The 20931-nt window shown below is 41.1% G+C and overlaps 1 protein-coding gene and 1 long non-coding RNA gene across 3 annotated transcripts in view; one reads left to right on the top strand and one right to left on the bottom strand.

Moving 5' to 3' along the window:
• Positions 1-394, bottom strand: part of abhd5a (abhydrolase domain containing 5, lysophosphatidic acid acyltransferase a) — a 39785-nt gene extending 39391 nt beyond the window's left edge. The window contains exon 1 of one of the 2 annotated variants that reach the window (XM_073050120.1): positions 283-394. Coding sequence is in view for 1 of the 2 variants with exons in the window: in XM_073050111.1 (XP_072906212.1) it covers positions 83-111 (29 nt within the window). In the remaining variant the exon portion in view is untranslated. Of the gene's footprint in view, positions 1-82; positions 254-282 lie in introns of those variants that run through there. The other variant, XM_073050111.1, reaches the window with a different exon arrangement.
• LOC140729952 (uncharacterized) lies at positions 122-20597 on the top strand. Its single transcript, XR_012099441.1, has 3 exons — positions 122-253; positions 340-496; positions 20238-20597. It is a non-coding gene; the product is annotated as an uncharacterized lncRNA (long non-coding RNA).
• The last annotated feature ends 334 nt before the right edge of the window (positions 20598-20931 follow it).

The raw sequence follows: 20931 nt of genomic DNA on the forward strand, positions 1-20931 counted from the left end.
TGTTGGGCTATTACTATCCGTTCTGTCCAGCGACCAAGCCCCTAGGAGCCGGCCGCAGCGCGGAGCCCGCTTGTTTACTCACAGCCCCGCTCCCGATGACTCAGCCGCCATGTTGTCCGGAGTCTGACGTCACCGCCCCTGCCGGTGACGTCACCGCCCATCCCGCGACTGTGGCAGCGCTATGTTATGTTGGTGCAGGGGGCTCAGCGGGTTCTAGGACGGGACATGTCCCAACGGTGCAAAATGTAAAAAGGTGGGTCTTGCTCTGTTTAGAAAACTGACCAAACGGAGTGGCTTTCACTTCTCTCGTACTTAATCGCCCATTCCGTTTATTTGCAGCCGCCCTCCCCTCCGTGGTAATTCCTACTATAGTGGCGCTTCCCGAAATCCGGCCGATGCGGAGATAGAGCGGTAAATCGTGGCGACATCGATGATACAATGGCACCATTGGCTATAACGTGACGTCAGTGACTGCACAACTTGGATCTTGCTACTGGTTGGTTCTTTTACTGACGTAGTCTGTGCTGCTCACCTCAGCTCTTAAAACTTCCAAGTATATTTTTAATTTGCTTAAGGTTTCTATCTTTACCATCGTTTAAACCGTTCAGTTTCAGATTCCTTCTGCACTCTGCATAACAATTATTCATTTGTAGCTCCTCTGGAAAAAAATATTTCCTTTCAATTAACTCAAAATTAGCCTTTCCAAATTTTTCATATTTAAGTCGCCTTTCAGCTTTCTCAGTTCCAAAGAAAACAACCTTCACTAATCCAGTCTCTATTTCTTACTATTGTTCTGTCCTGACAGCATCCTTGCTAATCACATCCACATCTTTGCACAATGAAGGTTTGTAATTTGTCAATTATGGTTATTGGAACTGTACAGATCATCATCTGTAGCCTAACCAGAACATAACCTCCCTGCTTTTATATACTATGCCTTGCCTAATAAAGGAACTATCCCCTTTATCTTTTTAATTACCTTATTGACTGGTCCTGTTACTTTTAAGATCTTTGGATCCTTAAGTGATCTTTGGATCACTTGAGGGTCCCTTTGTTTCTGAGTACTCCTCTTAGCCAGTCCCATCGAGGACACATCCTTCTCCACTATGGAGGATGTCTTAAAGAGGTGATGTCCTGAGAAGGTGGGATCCATCATTGAAGCCCCTTACCCATGCCCTCTTCACATTACTGCCATCAGGGAGGCGACACATGAATCTAAAGATCAACACTCAATGTTTTTCCCCTCCTCCACTAGATTTCTGACTGGTCCATGAACACTATTCCCTCTTTTGCACTATTTTTGTAACTTATTAGTAAATGTTTTGTCTTGCTCTGTACTGCTTCTGCAAAACAACAAATTTTACATAATCAGTGATGATAAACCTGATTCTGATTCCATTGTATATTTGGTCATCTTGTTGGACCTTCCCAAATAGATCCAACCTTCTCTGGATTAAATTCTATTTGCCAGTCCCCTGCTAAATGATGATTTCATCTATATTTTCCTGCAGGTTAAAGCTTTCTTCCCAAACTGCTAAGTTTGGTATCATCTGCAATCTTTATCATACCTCCTACGTTTTGGTTTAAATTGCTAATATGTGCAACAGAAGTAAAGGGCCAAATGCTGAGCCTTGTAGGATGTCAATGGCAGCAACCTTCCAACTGCAGAAGCACTTGTCAGCGATTTCCCCTTTGTGTTCTGCCACTGAGCCAATTCTGGATCCAGGTTGCCACTCTCTGTTAGATCCCACAGACTTCTAAATTTTTGTCAGGCTGCCATGTCATGGTTTATAGAGTCATAGTCATAGAGAACTACAGGCCTTTCAGTCTATTTGTGCCAAACAATTATTCTGCCTAGTCCCATCTACCTGAACCTGGACCATAGCCCTTCCATCCAAATCTTCTCTTAAATGTTGAAATCAAACCTGCATTCACCACTTTCACTGGCAGTTCATTCCACACCTCACCACCCTCTGAGCAAAGAAGTTGCCCCTCATGTTTCCCTTAAATATCTCACCTTTCCTTCTTAACCCATGACCTCCAATTTGAGTCTCACCCCAATCTCAGTGGAAAAAGCCAGCTTGTATTTACCCGATCTATAGCCTCATAATTTTGTATACCTCTGTCAATTCTCCCCTCAATCTTCTATGTTCCAAAAAAATAAAGTCTGAATCTATTCAGTCTTTCCTTATAACTCTGGTCCAGAAACAACCTTGTAAATTTTCTCTGTATTTTTTCAACCTTATTTACATCTTTCCTGTAGGGGTATGACCAGAACTGCACACAATGCTCCAAATTGGGCCTTATTAATGTCTTATACAACTTCAACGTAACATTCCTACTCCTGTACTCAATACTTTGAGTTATGAAGGCCAATGTGCCAAAAGCTTTCTTTACAACCCTATCTACCTGTGATGGCATCTTTGAGGAATTATGGATCTGTATTCCCAGATCCCTCTGTTCTACCATGTTCTGCAGTGCCCTAAGTCCTACTCTGGTTTATCCTCCCAAAGTGCAACACTTGTTAGCATTAAATTTCATCTGCCATTTTTCCAGCTGGTCCAGATTCTGCTGCAAGTTTTAATAGAGCTCCTTGCTGTTCACCACACCCCCCAGTCTTGGTGATTGCAATTACTGCTGCAATTGGCAATTATGAGCCTTTGCTAAAATCCATTTAAACTACATCAAACAGACTGTCCTCATCAACCCCTTTGTTCCTTCCTCAAAATATTCCACAAACTTAAGCATGCCTCTGGGCCTCTGTACCTCCCTCTGCAATTGGATCCTCGACTTCCTAACCGGAAGACCACAATCTGTGCAGATTGGTGATAACATCTCTTCCTCACTGAAAATCAAAACTAGCGCACCTCAGGGGTGTGTGCTTAGCCGACTGCTTTACTTTCTGTATACACATGACTGTGTGGCTAGGTATAGCTCAAATACCATCTATAAATTTGCTGACAATTCAACCATTGTTGGTAGAATCTCAGGTGGTGATGAGAGGGCATATAGGAGTGAGATATACCAACTACTGGAGTGGTGCCACAGCAACAATCTGGAACTCAACATCAATAAGATGAAAGAGTTGATTGTGGACTTCTGGAAGGATAAGATGAAGGAACACATACCAATCCTCATAGAGGGATCAGAAGTGGAGAGAGTGAGCAATTTCAAGTTCCTGGGTGTCAAGATCTCTGAGGATCCCACCATATTGATGCAATTATAAAGAAGGCAAGACAGCTGCTATACTTTATTAGGAGTTTGAAGAGATTTGGTATGTCAACAAATCCACTCAAAAACTTCTATAGATGTACTGTGGAGAGTATTCTGAGAGGCTGCATAACTGTCTGGTATGGGAGTGGGGTGCTACTGCACAAGACAGAAAAAAGCTGCAGAGGATTGTAAATTTAGTTAGCTCCATCTTGGGTACTAGCCTACAAAGTACCCAGGACATCTTCAAGGAGCGGTGTCTCAGAAGGGCAGTGTCCATTATTAAGGACATTCAGCACCCAGCACTTTTCTCACTGTTACCATCAGATAAGAGGTACAGAAGCCTGAAGGCACACACTCAACGATTCAGGAACAGCTTCTACCCCTCTGCCATCCCATTCCTAAATGGACATTGTACCCTTGGACTCTACCTCACTTTATTTTAATATATAGTATTTCTGGTTTTTTGCACAATTTTTAATCTATTCAATATCCGTAAACTGTAAAAGTAAACTGTAAAAATCCATAAAAGTATACTGAATAAAATTCACTTACTCATTTATTATTATTTTTTATCTTCTATGTTATGTATTGCATTGAACTGCTGCTACGAACTCAACAAATTTCATATCACATTCCGGTGATAATAAACCTGATTCTGATTCTGACTATCTTTGATGCAAGGTCATTAAACAGAAACATGTTGATTTCATTTATTAACAATTGTTTTGGATACTGCTGGATTGTTCACAAATCTTTCTGATGCAGTACTACCTCCTCCCTTTCTTACCCTACTTATACCCCGTCACGTGCATATCACTTCCATATCATTCTCTGGGGAAAAAAATTGATTCTTTAACTTCATACTTTTGGTCCCAACAATGGAAGAGGAATCAAAATGATGGAAGCACTCAGCAGAACAGTCATTACTAAAGAAAAGAAGGAAGATAAACTGGTGATATGGATCTTTCCATTGAAAATGGAATGGAAGTCGCACACCTGATACCTAAACTCATCTATGGAGATTGACTGACTTGATGAGTATTACAAGCATTTTCTATTTTAGCTACAGATTTAAAGAATCTGCAATGTTTTTATTAAAATAGTTTTGTCTTGTCATATTATTGCCCAAATGAAATGAATATTTGTTGTTCCATTCTGGAAATGTTTAACCCTCCAAACAGGCTCCTATCATCCCTGTTGGGCCTTGCGTAGGACTCATTTTGCCTGCTTTTGTTGGGGCAGTCTTGCATAATATTTTTGTTATAGTCATTCATATGCACATATGTCATTGTAGATATTTTGTTAAATGATGATTATTAGATGGGACTGTGCTCCTATATGTCCAACCTTGTATATGTCTCAGTAACGGTGAGATGCAACAGAGCATTACAAGTTATGGAGAATGGATAGGTCTGACCTCCAGTCAATAGGATAATTGTCAATTACAAAGCTGTGTCCTCTGGTTACCAATTATCCTGCTATTAGAAGTGGTTTGTGTTTCTTTATCATTGCCCCTCATCATCTTGAACATCTCTCTTAAATCCAACCACATATTTTTCTCTCTATATCCTGTAATTGCTCAGTAAACCATCTTCCTTATTCTGCTCAGAATTTGGCATAATACTCCTCCAGCTGAGGCCTAATCAATGTTTTACAAAGTTCTGCCATTCATTGTTTCTATGAATATTTCATGTGTTTTCTGGGCAAAGCGATTTGGTTATCAAACTAGATCATCTGGATTGAGAGAAGAATGTATTGAGAGTCATGATCAAGTATCACCTTGTAATGAAAGGAATGGGTTGCCTATGGATTGAGACTTTTATTCCAGTTAGCTGGATTAGGGAGAATCAGGGGTAACTTTTAAATTGTGTGAAAACTTTCAGGGTGATTCCTTTTGCAGAGATTCCAGAACTAGCTGCTATCTCATGCCAGTGGAAGCTGATTCACTATATTCCTTCAAGAGCGAGCACCTTCATCTTTTAATGAGATCACCATTACAAAAACAGAATAATTAGTATTGGAGCAATCTTCTGAACTTGTGATGTCAAAGAGGAATATTACCATCTGGCATAAGATTGTTTAAATTTTTTTGTCTGTTCCCCAAAAACTTCATGGTTTTGGGTGGGTTGCAGAGTATATATTGTTAAATTCTAGATAGTGTAAATACATAGGACAGGCTGGATTGAACATTCTGCCATTCTTTCTCTCTCTTCAGCACTACAGTTAAGTTTGTGTATACTTTGTCATCCTTTGGACTAGCAGAGAAAGGCATGATATGGATGGATGTGTATTTCTGATGCTGAAGGCACATTGCCACCCTCCTACAAGAGGACATTAGATCCATAGCTCCAGCAAGTTTTGAAATATTTCAGTTATGAAATCAGAACAGGCATGTCAAAACATCAGAATTCCTCTGATACCCTGAAATTTGTATTAGACAGAGAACATACTAACTACGGTGATGTTCGAGATTCCAGATGGTGGTGCTATTGTGTTATTAGTTGTGTGTTTGCTTCGTGTGCACAAATTACATTTGCTCATTTTAATATAGTATGAATTATTGTGCACTATCCAGGATTTATTAGAACAAATGGCCGCTCCAGTAAACCCAACCCTTCCCTCCCCCTTCCACCCCCCCATCTGGAAATGGCACGCTTCTCTGATAAGTATCCTTGAGGTGATTTGATTGGTGTGCCCGAAATCTACATTGATCTACATTTTGTGACCTGTTGAGCTTTTTTTCCCCTCTATTTAGAAGTGTAATTATGCAGAGATAGATGGCATGTATTATTGTTATATCTTGCTGCCATTTTAACTAAGGGAAAGCTGGCCTTTGCTCACTGCCTGAATAGTGCAAACCGAAACATTCAGAGCTCGATGTTCTATAAAAGCTTGCACTGTTGCTGCACTGTAGGTGTACGTCGCATGGATTTGTTGCTTACCTCCATTTTCTCGAGCATGTTGAAAATGTAATACAGGTGACTACCCCCCGCCACACACACACACCGGACACACATCAATTTTATAGCCATCTGAGTTTCAGAAATACACTCTCTTGAAATGCACACATCACTGCACAGAAAATTTGAGAAACAGAATTAAATTTACTCCCCCAGAATTTGTGTAAAAAAACAAGTTAAAAGATTGGTATACCAATAGATGACACTACATTGTGTTATGAAAAATCCCAGTAAGTGATTTTATTCTGATGGCTCAAGATTCCTTAATATTTAATTTCAATTTAGTCTTATTTATGTTTATGCAGGTATTTGGTGAGCCTAATTTATTTTTGTACTTATTATTTATTTCTTTGCTGTTTTTAAGTGAAACCTCCCTGGTTTCCTTGGCTGTGTAGGTCTAGGGAAAACACTCTTCGGTCGTTCAAACTCGTGAAACTGAAATGGCTCTTCCACCCCAAACCGCGGTTTGTGTGGATGCTGGGTAATTTGCTACCCTGTTACAAATTAGTGCCACGAAATGACAGACAGTACGCTGCATACGATTAAAGGAATTATATTTATGAATCTTAACTAAAGGTTTAGTAAAGAAAACAAAAAGAAAGGGGCCCATTTTAATTGGACAGTCAAGTGTGCACAAGTTGGATCTTATCTTGAACTTCTCAGTCACTCATGTGCTGGGCCCTCGATCTGCATGGAAGCACACAACACCTTCCAAACATTGCTCACAGTCCATCTCAAACAAATGGGTCTCCCACCAGATCGTATCCTACGACCGGTTCCCCCCAGTGTCTTCTCCCTTCATCTCCCGCTGAAACAAAAAAAAACCAAGACCAACCTTAGTGTTCCTCACCAAGAAAACCTCCCCCTAACTAGACGGCACACATTCCACGTCATCCCTCATCTTCAACAATAACCCAGACAGGCTGAAAGCAGAAAAGACTGCTCTTACAGAACTGCTAAATGAAACACCTACTGCATAACAGTAAAGATGTGAACCAGGGCATTGCATGGGGATAACAGAATGCAATTAAAATTCTGAAAAGGATTGTACAATATTTTTTAAAAAGTTCCTGAGGAGACATTGGAATATATAGAGGGAGAAAGAGTTTAGAAGAAGCAATCAGAGCAGCTGGCACATATTTTTTGTGTGCCACAGTTCCCAAGGAGACATTGGATTAGGCGCAATCAGGCACTTTGCAATTGCAATAAAAAGAAGTTGTGTTTAGGTGGATCAGCCATTCTGGGAGTGACCATTGTGTAGGTGCACCAGTGTTAGAGTGGGGAGTTGTGGCTTTGGTTCATCGAGGCTTCAACAAGGACAGGCCATAGGTAGGTTTTTTCGTAGTTGTTCTTTTTCTTATTGAATACTTAGAGCAGTAGGGATGCCAGGTAGGATAGCTGAATGCTCCTCTTGTGGCATCTGGGAAGGCAGAGAGACCTCCAGTGTCTCTGATGACACTGATGAGAAGTGCATCCAGCTGCCCCTTCAAAAAGACCGTGTTAAGGAGTTGGAACTGGAACCAGATGAACTCCGGATCACCTGGGAGGCCGAGGGGTCGATGGGTAGGTTGTAACAGCCAAGGTGCAGGACACAGAATTTAGAATTTATTTAAATCTTGCATCCATCCCACAATGTGTGGGAGTAAAAATCTTTGCATTATGTCTCCATTGCAATATACAGAGATGTGAATATAAAAATCTAATGGCTTGTTGAAAGGATCTGTCCCACAGCCTGTTGGTCCTGGCTTCAATGTTGCAGTACCGTTTACAGACAGAAGGAGCTGAACAAGTTTATGGATGGGGTGACTGGTGTCTCCGATGATCTTCTTTCTGCACCTGCTGCTATAAGTGTCCTCTCCTCACCAGAGTGGAATTCACATCCACAGATGTGCTGGGCTGACTGTACCACTCTCTGCAGTGCCCAGCGATTAAGGTTGGTAACTGAGTGACCATCAAGAGAAGGGGGATAGGCAGCCAGTGCAGAATACCCCTGTGGCTATTCCCCTGAACGATAGGTGTACCGTTTTGTTTACTGTTGGGGGAGGAATGGCCTAGCAGAGGAAAGCCACAGCGGTCAGGTCTCTGGCTCTATGACTCAGGGGGTAGCTGTAGCGATAGGGAATTCATTGGTTAGAGGAAGAGAAAAAAGGTTCTGTGGACGAGAACAAGATTCCTGGACGGTCTGTTGCCCCGTGGATGCCAGGGTCCAGGACATCTCGGATCGAGTCCACAGCATTCTTGAGTGGGAGGGTCATCAGACAGAGGTCAAAGTCCATGCTGGTACCAATGACATGGGAAGAAGGAGGGATGAGGTTCTGCAAAGTGAGTTTAGGGAGTTAGATGCGAAGTTAAAGGATTGCTACCCGTACCATTTGCTAGTGAGGCCAGAAATAAGAAGATCGGACAGTTTAACACATGGCTAAGGAGATGGTACAGGAGGAAGGGCTTCAGAGTTTTGGATCATTAGATTCTCTTCCAGGGAAGGTGGGACCTGTACATAAGGGGCAGTTTGCTCCTGAACTGGAAGGGGACTACTTTCTTAGCAGGAAGGTTTGCTAGTGCTATGCGGTTGTTGGGTTTAAACAGGAGTTGCAGGGGTATGGAAACAGAAGTGCCAGAACAATTGTAGAGAAAGATGTTGTTAAGCCTACATACAAAGTTGGGAATCAATAAGTTGAGCATGGTTCTAAGCTGCATAAATTTCAATACAAGGGGTATTGTAGGAAAGGTGGATGAACTTACGGCGTGGATCAGCACGTGGAATTATGACATTGTAGCCACTTGTAAGACATGATAGCAGGAGGGGCAGGACTGGTATATCAATGTTACAGGGTTCCATGGTTTTAAACGTGATTATAGCGAGAGGGATTAAAGGGCATGGGCTGCCATTACTAGTCAGGGAAAATGTCACAACAGTGCTCAGACTGGAGAGCTCATTTAGTAAGGCTTTATGGGTAGAACAGGGGAAAAAGAAAGGTATAACCAGGTTAATGGGATTATATTATAGACCTCCCAACAGTCTGCAAGATTTGGAGAAGCAAATTTGCAGAGAGATCACAGACTGTTGCAAGAAACATAAGGTTGTGATCGTAGTTGATTTTAGCTTTCTGCATATTGACTAGGGACTTTCATACTGTAAAGGGACTGGATGGAAAATAGATTATCTAATGTGTTCATGAAATTGAAGGCTTTGTGGCAAAGTTTGGTGGGAATAGGTGGGGGGTAGGTTGTGCTGAGGAAGCAATGTGATTGTAGCAGAACTTAGACAAATTGGAAAAATGGGCAAAAAGAAGTGGTAGATGGAATACAGTGTTGAGAAATGTATGATAATGCATTTTGGTAAAAGGTTCAAACATCAGAGATGCAGAGAGTCCGAGTCCTCATGCAAGACTTCTAGAAGATGAATTTACAGGTTGAGTCTGTGATAAAGAAGGCAAATGCAATGTTGGCATTTATTTCAAGGGGAATAGAATATAAAAGCAAGGAGATAATGCTGAGGCTTTATAAGATACTAATCAGGCTGCACTTGGTGTATCGTCTACAGCTTTGGGCGCCAAATCACAGAAAGGATGTGCTGTCATTGTAGAGAGTCCAGAGGAGGTTCGTGAGGATGATTCCAGGGTCAATATATGAGGAGTGTTTGGCCGCTCACTGGAATTTAGAAGAATGTGTGGGGATCTCATTAAAACCTACCGAATGTTGAAAGGACTAGATAGGGTGGATGTGGAGAGTTTGTTTCCTATGGTGGGGGTAACCAGAAAAAGAGGGCATAGCCTCAAAATTGAGGGGTGACCTTTTAGAATGGAGGTAAGGAGGTGCTTTTTCTAGCCAGAGTGGTGAAGCTGTGGAGTGCTCTTCCACAGACTGCAGTGGAGGTCAATTCCATGGGTATATTTAAGGTGGAAGTTGATAGTTTCCTGATCAAATCAGGGCATCAAAGGATATGGCAAGAAGGTAGGTGTATGGGGTTGAGTGGATTCCAGGATCAGCCATGATGGAATGGTGGAACAGATTCAATAGGCTGAATGGCCTAATTCTGTTCCTGTCTTATCATCTTATGGTCTTAAGTTTCCTTAATCAGTACAAATAAGTCACAAATAGAGAGAGTGTGATTACTGATCTCCTATTAGGGAATGAGACATGGCAGGTGACAGAAGTTTGTGTAGGAGAACACTTTGCATCTAGTGATCATAATGCTATTAGTTTCAAGGTAATTATGGATAAGGATAGGTCTGGCCCTCTGGTTGAGATTTACTAATTGGGAAAAGGCCAATTTTGATGGTATCAGAAAGAATCTGGCAAGTGTATAATGGGGCAGGTTGTTTTTTGATGAAGATGTACTTGGTAAGTGGGAGGCCTTCAAAAGTGAAATTTTGGGAGTACACAATCTGTGTTGTGACTGTGCACAACTACATATCGATTAAATAAGCACACACGTGGGAGATGGCTTTAACTGGTGTATTCACTTTGCGTGTGAGAGAGAGAACAATGTGCATGCATAGACAACAAACCACATGCAGACAACAGATCAATATGTAGTGCTAAGGGGGGGGGCATTGTTCTAAATGAAATAGATCCATACATTACACTTCCTCCCATCTAGATTAATGCAACATAAAACTGTATATGTAGAAAACATTGAATTTCCCTTTCATAAACCCATATTCCAAATAAACATGCTTTCACAGTAACAGTCCATAACTAGGTTCACAGTTCTAAAGGTTCAGTCTTTTGGGAAGCACTCTGTTTCCTTCAGGGTAGCGCCTGTGGAGTGGCATCAGATTTGGGAGGAGTCTCGTTAACAATAACATTCTCGTTGTGCCTGTGGGCCTGTGGAGTGGCATCAGAGTTGGTAGGTGTCTTATTTAAGACAACATTCTCAGTTTCCAGTGTCATGTTGCTGTCAGTGACATGATCATCACTGAGAGGCAAGTCCGGTGACTGTGTCCGCCTTGTTGGATGCAGTCATCTTGGGTGGGCATCCAGTATCTGGTCCACATGACGTCCCCATGTCTGATCTCCAACATCCACTGTGTACATCAGTGGTCCAGTTCTTGTAGCTATCCCACCGGGTGTCCACTTGTCTTCTCAGTAATCACACGCTAGGAATTCCTGTCCAATCTCACAGCTCTTTGCTGCTTCACTTGGTAACTGGCTGAATTGTTTATTCTGCACTTCCCTCCGTAGATCTGGTTTCCTGAAGTCTATGCGAGATCTCAGAATCCTGTTCATGAACAGCATTGCAGGTGTTTGATTTGTCACTGCATGAACTGAGTTCAGATACACAAAAAGGAAGTTGTCCACCTTGTGCTGTAGAAGAATGTCCTCCTTGTCTATCGCTTTAATGGACTTCTTGAAAGTTTGGATAAACCTTCAGCTAACTCATTCATTGCTGGGTGGTGAGGAGCTGACTTGAAATGTCTGATGCCATTTTTCTTCATGAACAGTCGGAACTCTTCTGATGTGTATTGTGGTCTGTGGTCACTCACAGTTTGTTCTGGTAAGCCGTTTCTGGCAAAGATAGTCCTCAGGGTGGAGACAGTCTTTGCAGAGGTGGTTGACTTAATTGACTCCGGCCATTGAATGAGCATCCACGGCAATCAGAAACATTGAGTCCATGAATGGTCCAGCAATGCTTGGGAGAACAGGTGGTAGTAGTTTACAAGGCCCAAGTGTGATCTGAGTTGTGACGTATTTTTCAGTTTGGGTACCTGTAGCACTGCTTTAGTCTTCTCTTGTGACTTATGTAAGCCATGCTTGTCAATGACATGTCCACAATATTAGACTTCATTTTTGAAAAACCCACATTTCTCTCACTTTGCTCACAGACCACACTCACTCAGCCTGGTTACCAAGGTTCTGGAGGTGATCTTTGTCATTTTTGCCAGTCATGATGATGTCATCAAGGTAACATTATGTTCCTGGGATATCTTGGAGCTCTTGGTCCATTGCCCTTTGCCAAATTGCTGGAGCTGATGCGATGCCAAAAATGATACTGGAACAGTCCCTTGTGAGTGTTGATTGTGAGGAACTTCCTGCTTGACTCCTCAATCTCCATTTGTAATAAGTCAATCTTTGAAACCCTCTCCCCACCTGCCAAAGATGCAAGAATGTCTTCTATTCATGTCAGGGGATACTTCATGGTAGAGGATACTGCACAGTACACAGCACCAGGTAGATACTCACCTTGAAATTCCCACATATGGAAATGGCTCCAGTCATTTCTTTCTTGATTACTGGGGCAACATGGTCCATTCGCTCCACTCAATCTTGGAGAGATTTCCAGACGCCTCCAAGGTCTGTAGTTCAGCATCCATTTTAGGACGCCGTGCCCTGGATACGCTTGTGGAATCTTGGTGTTGCTGCTTCATTCAGTTCAATTGACCTTCATGCCTTGGAGTTTACCGATCTTCTTCTCATTAGCATTAAGCAGCTGTGCTAGTCTCTGGTTAGTGCTACCGTTTGGGCAGTTCTTGCCTGTTGATGCCACATTGAGAGCTCTGATCGAGTGCCAGTCTAGTTGGATTTTTCTCAACCTCTCACGTCCAAAAAGTGCTGGCTCTCCACTTTTCAATACACAAGGTTCTAACTGCTGTGCTTGGCCTCCATACATCAAATTCACCTTCAGTTTGCCTTTGGGAGACACCTTTTCACTTGTGTAGGCCCTTAGCATCACTGAGGTCTTCTCTAACAGTCTGTTGTAGTCAGCCCCTGGAATTATAGACTCAGCTGACCCTGTATCCAGTTGCATTTCCAGTTTTATGCCAGGCACAGTTATTGTGATCCCTATTATACTGCAATCTGCTTCAGTAATACTATGCAGTTCTAGGCATGACAGCTTACATTTATCAGACTCTATGTTGTCTGATCCTGTTTTACATTTGGTAACTTTAAAGCATTTGCTTAGTTTTGTGTTTGAGACTTCACCTGGTCGCACTTCTTGTCTGCCTGGCACATCCTCTCTCTCTGACCTTGTCTGTGACACTTCCTGCAGACTTTTTGGGTTTGAACCAACAGTCACTTGCATCATGGGAGGATCTGCCACATCGATGCAACGCACACACAAAATGCTGGAGGCACTCAGCAGGCCAGGCAGCATCTATGGGGGGAGAAAAGTACAGCCGACGTTTTGGGCCAAGACCCATCGGCAGGACTGGACGAGAAAAAAGATGAGTAGATTTAAAAGAGAAAAACAAGGTGATAGGTGAAATCAGGAGGGGAGGCATGAGCTGGGAAGTTGATTGGTGAAAAAGATACAGGGCTGGAGAACAGGGAGTCTGATAGGAGAGGACAGAAGGCCATGGAAGAAAGAAAAGGGCGGAGGAGCACCAGAGGGAGGTGATGGGCAGGCAAGGATATAAAGTGAGGTGGGGAAAAGGCCGGGGGGGGGGGGGCATTACTGGAAGTTCAATGCCATCAGGCTGGAAGCTACGTATGTAATTAGTTTTGCTACAACAAGTGTATGGGACATTGGAAAAAAAAAGTTGAATTTCCCCATGGGGATGAATAAAGTATCTATCTATCTATCTATAAAGTGTTGAACAACTAATCAATACATAATGCTAAGGGTGGGGGGGGGGGATCATTGCTTTAAAAGAAATAGATCCATACTTTACAGTATGTTCTTGTCAGAATAAAAGACAAGGATAGCAAGTTTAGGGAACCTTGGTTTTTGAGATATTGAGGCCTAAGATAAGGAAGGAGGTGCAGAGCAGGTATAGGCAGGTGGAACAAATGAGGTTCTTGAGGACAAATGCAGGCAGGCTTTTTCCTCTGAGGTCGGATGGGACTACAATAGATGTCATCGATTAAGGGTAAAAGGTGAAAAGTTTATGGGGAACACGAGGAGGAACTTATTCACTCAGAAGGTGGTGAGAGTGTGGAATGAGCCGCCAGCGTAGTTGTGAATGTGGGGTCGATTTCAACATTAAGGAGAAATTTGGATGGGTACAAGGATAGGAGGGGTATGGAGGGCCATGTTCCGGGGGTAGATTAATGGGACTAGGCAGATTAATGTTGTGGCACAGACTAGATGAGCCAAATGGCATGTCTGTGCTGTAGTGTTTTATGACTCGTAAGTACTTTTTCCTGGGAACACAACCCCACCCTCGCCCTTCTTTCAGAATTCCTTGGGCACCTGTACTGATTGTGAACAGTAATTGTTGCTCTGTTAATTTTTAGGGATTGTGCCATATAACTATCTGCTATTCATACTACACAAAAAGTTCCAAAGACCTCTTGTGAAGAGCCTTTGAACAAACTGCATGCACTTTGCTCTTTATCTCTCAATGTGTATAGTCATCATACTCTGCAATAGACACTGTTGGATATTAAAACCTCACTGAACGTGTATCCTTTTTACAGAGAGCAGATTTGGTTGGGCAATAAATGTTAGCCTTTCCCCCGATGCCAACATCCTGTAATTTAAAACATTTTATGAAATTAAATAAATGAGAAACAATTATTTTCTCACATATTCAGTGGAAGGAATGACTGATGAACTATATGTTCTACAAGGTCTCACATTCTTCTGATTGCCTTTTTGATCTGCAGTAATGACAGGTTGCATTAAGGAATAGTGATCATGCGATTATTTCTCATTGCCAATCCAGAAAGGACACTTCTAGCAACAGATATTTTAAAAATCAATTGAGCTATCTCATTAGTATTGAGTCAGTGATTAGGAGTTGGCACTACTGTGTGGTTTCCAGTTCGTCTTTCAGTCATCTCTAGGCGATTCAGTAATGGATGACTGCTTTGTAAGTGCTGAGTAATTCCTGGAGCAGAAAAATAATTTCATTTGATGATGCAGTAAGTGAATTTGGAACTTGGAATTGCATCATCATCTACTGAAGTTTCTGACTGACTCTTTGTGCGCCAGTTATTGTCAAACTAAGCCAACCGTGTAACAAGAAGAATCCTGGTTTACAGTGAGGCAATTAGGATGAGATTCAAGGGCGATTGAGGTGGGTGGGTATGTAAACAGCAAACTACCAATTCTCAAGAAAAGCCACCAGGAGGAAGACTGGGAAGATGATGGATGTTGGAGGAACTAAACACTAGCATGAGTCAGCACCTTCATAGTTGTGATAGAATAACAGCCTGGTATAAAATAAAGACTTGAATCTCTACTGCATGGTTCATAGACTTAGGATATGCCAAAGTACTTCCCTGCCAATTAAATACTTTGGTAGTATATTCATTGTTGATTGTGCAGAGTCTTTGAATGCAGAACCTTTTAACTTAGAATTGAGAGTGGTCTGCATTAAATTATGGATGACACCACATGCTCAGCATGAGAGGGTGTTGCACTTCAATGAATAAAATGGAATTACTTTATATGAATTGGCTTCTTAATGACTGCTAACCATGTCTACCTTCCTGATGAGTCAGAATCTTATAAAAGGAATGGTGATGTTTGCTGATTGAGTATGATGCTGCTTTTATCAAAATATTATTTTAAAAATAGCATATGGCTTGCTTCAAAGGTACACAATGTTGATGACATTGCCATTTAATACTGCAACGTAGCCCTGCTGCCTATATCTGCATTACAGTACAAGTTCCACAGATTCTGTCACTGACTCTTCAAGCGCTGGTCTGATTGGATAAGGCTATTCCTGAAACCTCAATCCAGTTGATTGTGGCAGCCTACATGAACATGATCCTTTGGAACATTTCTTTACACAAGTATTGAAATGTGCCAATAGGAATATCAAAATACATCGTATCCATTTCATCGTCTCATGTGGCGGTGTAATCAGTGGATAGCTTATTTGACTCTGGGTCACTAGGTTACATGTTCCAGTCCCATTCCATAGACACAAGCCTGTAATTTAGGCTGAAAAGGAAGCTCTGCACTGTTGGGAGAGGTATGGCATCTTCTCTTTCTTATGGGAAGATTGTGGCTTCCCAAACTCGGTCGAGTTAACCCACATTTTCTGTTTGTATCATTAGAACTGCTGTGGTCATCCATCTGTAATAGTTTAAGTTTTCTCAAAGTGTTAGCACTACTTAACCTGCTGGTCGTTTGCTACAACTTTGTATTTAGCAGTTATAACATTCTTTTGTTTTCTCACTAGATAGCTTTAAAGTTTCTCCATCATGTTCTCTCTTCAATTGTGTTCATTAACTTGTAAGCCAGATGTCTTATCCCAGCCTAACCCTTCTGAAACCTGTCTTGAATCCACCATAGTTTCTTTTGTCCTGTCATAGTTCTCTGTTGCCTTTGTGGGGATCAATATACTGAACAAAAGGAAGATTTCTTGATAATGTGGTGAACTACATATACCTGTCTGGACGCGCCCCCACTGCTGACTGCTCCTGTGACTCCTCCCACAGACCCCGGTATAAAGGCGATTGGAGCCTGAGCCCTGCTCTAAGTCTCCAGGATGTGGCATGGTGGTAAATTGCTGCTTGTTCTTTCTTCCAGTCAATAAAAGCTGATATCTCACCTCACATCTCAGAGAGTTATTGATGGCGCATCAGATAAACAACCTGAAACATTTCTGTTTCTCTTCCCAGAAAAGTGGCCTACATTTTCCATATTATGTTTCAGATTTCCAGCATATGGAGTTTTATTTTTGGGGTTGTTTTCTGAATCCAGACAAACGGACTTCACCTTGAAATGTTAACTCTATTCCTCGCTAAGTAACAGATGTTGTGTGACCTGTTGAATGTATCCAGCATTTTTTATACCTTGCATACCAGGAAATTGTGTATTAGGACAAAAAAACTCCTTTTTTTAAGTAGTCTATTAAAGTAATTGACTGCTCCATATTTAAGAAAAATTTGTGGAGACACTTGAATCACTTTGAACCTTCCTTCATTCTAGCATTTTACAATTTAATTAAGAACAAGAGTTACTGAGATTGGAAAACTTCCCAGTTATCTTTGTTGAAATCCATCTGCCACAATTTTGCAAACTCGCTTAATCTGTTAATGTCTCTTTGTAACTTGATGTTCCCATCTGCATCATTTATTGGTCAACTAACCTTTGTGTCAATAGAAACACACTATTTATAGTGCTACCTAATTCATTAAATGATCTATTGGCTAGCTGAAGCTACAACCCATATGGATACCTATAAAACATCAAGAGGTATTCTTTTGAAATCAAATGCTGTACATTCCATAATCTTTAACCCCCATTTGATTAACCATTTTCCTTCAGTTTAACTATGAAAGTTTAACAAACACATTTCAGATGCCATATAAATGCATGACTGTTACTTTATTTATTAACCCAAAAATAGAGTTGTTTTCATTAGATTTACCCTAATCTTTACAAATATATTACTTGTTCTCTCTGATCATTTCAGGCTTCTCTAAATAATCATTCAACCTGTCTTAGATCTTGTGCCCAAGATCTTAAGGCACAAACTAACGGAGATGGGAGTAGACTCTCACATGGTGGATTGGATAGTGGACTACTTGACAGATAGACCTCAGTATGTGCAGTTGGGAGACTGTAGGTCTGACACGGTGGTCAGCAGCACAGGGGCGCCGCAGGGAACCGTACTCTCTCCGGTCCTGTTCACCCTGTACACATCAGACTTCCAATATGACTCAGAGTCCTGCCATGTGCAGAAGTTCGCTGATGACACGGCCATAGTGGGGTGTGTCAGGAATGGACAGGAGGAGGAGTATAGGAAACTGATACAGGACTTTGTGATATGGTGCAACTCAAACTACCTGCGTCTCAATATCACCAAGACCAAGGAGATGGTGGTGGACTTTAGGAGGTCTAGGCCTCATATGGAGCCAGTGATCATTAATGGAGAACGTGTGGAGCAGGTTAAGACCTACAAGTATCTGGGAGTACAGTTAGACGAGAAGCTTGACTGGACTGCCAACACAGATGCCTTGTGCAGGAAGGCACAGAGTCGAATGTACTTCCTAAGAAGGTTGGCGTCATTCAATGTCTGCAGTGAGATGCTGAAGATGTTCTATAGGTCAGTTGTGGAGAGCGCCCTCTTCTTTGTGGTGGCGTGTTGGGGAGGAAGCATTAAGAAGAGGGACGCCTCACGTCTTAATAAGCTGGTAAGGAAGGCGGGCTCTGTCGTGGGCAAAGGACTGGAGAGTTTAACATTGGTAGCTGAGCGAAGGGCGCTGAGTAGGCTACGGTCAATTATGGATAACTCTGAACATCCTCTACATAGCACCATCCAGAGACAGAGAAGCAGTTTCAGTGACAGGTTACTATCAATGCAATGCTCCTCAGACAGGATGAAGAGGTCAATACTCCCCAATGCCATTAGGCTTTACAATTCTACCTCCAGGACTTAAGAACTTTTTAAAAGCTATTAATGCTTTTTGAGACGGTGATTTAGATGCATATCATATTTTTTTTTACTGAGTTAAGTATTGTATGTAATTAGTTTTGCTACAGCAAGTGTATGGGACATTGGAAAAAAAGTTGAATTTCCCCATGGGGATGAATAAAGTATCTATCTATCTATCTAGATTCCAATAACTTCCTCACAATAGATATTAGACTATTGATTCTATAACATTCTCATGGAAGGTTAGACTTAAGTCCTTCTTAAGTAATGGAGTTGTATATGCAGTATTCCGTCGAAGACATCCACAAGACTCAATGTCTCAGGAAGGTGATATCTGTCATCAAGGATCTGCACCATTTGAATGCCATCTTCTCAATGGTGCCATGAGGACCCACACCTCAAGATTCCACAGCAGCTTCTTCCCCACTGTCATCAGATTGTTGAACAGACCTGAAAACTCCTGTTTACTTCGTCACATTGGTTATGAATAATTTATTATTTTAAGTTTTTGTTAACCAATGTATGTACTGTGCTGCTGCTGCAAAAAGCTAATTTTCATGATGTATTTACCCAGTGTATATATGCCTATGACAATGAATGTGAACTTGAATTCCTGAACTGAACTTCTGAAGATCATGGCTAGACCATCAACTACTTCCCTTAAAACTTAAGATGGAAATTATTGGGATTTGAGTGTTATTCTGTCTTCAGTGTGATTTATTTTAGTGTGTTTATTTTATCTTTAGTAAATGCTAGTTCTTGATTCATTATTATGTGGAATTTCATATACATTATTTTGCCACTTTATTAGGCACAGAACCCTACTGCTTTGCCCATCCACTTCAAGGTTTGAGGTGTTGTGCATTCAGAGATGCTCTTTTGTACACTACTGTTGTAATGTGTAGTTATTTGAGTTACTGTCGCCTTCCTGTCAGCTTGAATGAGTTTGGCTATTTTCCTCTGACTTCTCTCATTAACAAGGTATTTTTGCCCACAGAACTGCTACTCACTGGTTGTTTTTTTTTTGTCTCTCACAACAATTTCTGTAAATTCTAGAGATTGATGTGCATGAAGATCTAAAAGAACAGCAGTTTCTGAGATACTCAAGCTACCCCATCTGGCGCCAAGAATTATTCCACAGTCAAAGCCATTTAGATCACATTTCTTCTCCATTCTGATGCTTGGGCTGAACAACAACTGAATCTCTTGACTAAGTCTGCATTCCTTTATGCATTGAAGTGCTGCCAGGTGTAACTAATAAAGTGGCAACTAAGTGTATGTCATCTTCCTCTACAATGAGGGCTAACAAAATGTAAGGCATTTAAGTTTATAAGACACACAATGCCCCAATTTTTCTTTAGCTTCTCATGTTCTTTTAAATAAAAAAATGTTCTATTAATCTTGATGTATATTGCATTCGTGCTCATGTTAGTATTTTATGGATCTTACAGTTTGATTTATTTGTTGTTTCTTTATATCTTTCCCAAATCCTGACTTTAGTTGACTCTTGAATCAACTGTTATTTTATAAGTACAGCTCCTCCTGCTGTGGACAAGAGTATATGTATACATATCTGTCTGTCAGTGTGATTAAACTACATCTATGTATGGCTGGAGTGTGAGTAGTTATTAGATTAGATTACTGTCACATTCACCAGGCTATAACTAAATTATATGAAACACATTGAGTGAACAGTGCATATGTCTATGTATTTTTTGTGTGTTTGAACTCCAGGGAGCAGAGCTGGCTTGTAATTGTCTTGGACCACTTTTTCCATTAGACTTGGACCATGCTCTATCAGGACCATGTGGTGGATGGACTGCAGTGATCACCCACAACAGAAGTAGTCACCTAGAAGCATCCTCCATTTTGTTGGACTAAGTTATTCTTGGCCTTGAGAATCTACCCAAGGAGAAAGAAAAGATGGTCTTTTTAGCTCATTCTATGCTTGATTGCTGCAGAAATACTCTAACTAATATGTTGTGTATTTAATATTTCAGTAATCTTGCATATACAGTATATTGGTTGATTAAGCATTCTTGTTCCTTTAAATAATTCATTACAGGTCATATGTATAAATACGAGAATTGCAAACGTCATCATGTGCAACTCGCTTAAAGTAAACAAAGTTGGACCCACATTTTCGACTCCTCTGTCTTCCTTTGAAGTAGTTTAATGTTCTGAAGTTGCAAAACATAACAGAATTTGCAACAAGTATTTTGCTGTTACTTTATATTTCCCTTCCTGATCTTAAATTCCTATTACTGAAATAAATGATTTGGGAGCTTAATCTGGAAACAATTGTTTAATTTATTTCCAATATTAAAAATGATGATTTCATTGATTGTTAAATACCGCACAAATTCAAGCCTTTGTTTTTAACCCACAAATGTTTAGTCTTGAGTAAGACTATAAGAAATAGGAGCAGAATTAGATTATTCAGCCCATTGCATCTGCTCTGCCATTTGTTCATG

This window comes from Hemitrygon akajei, chromosome 1 (assembly GCF_048418815.1).
Source record: "Hemitrygon akajei chromosome 1, sHemAka1.3, whole genome shotgun sequence".
NCBI classification, from domain to species: Eukaryota; Metazoa; Chordata; class Chondrichthyes; order Myliobatiformes; family Dasyatidae; genus Hemitrygon; species Hemitrygon akajei.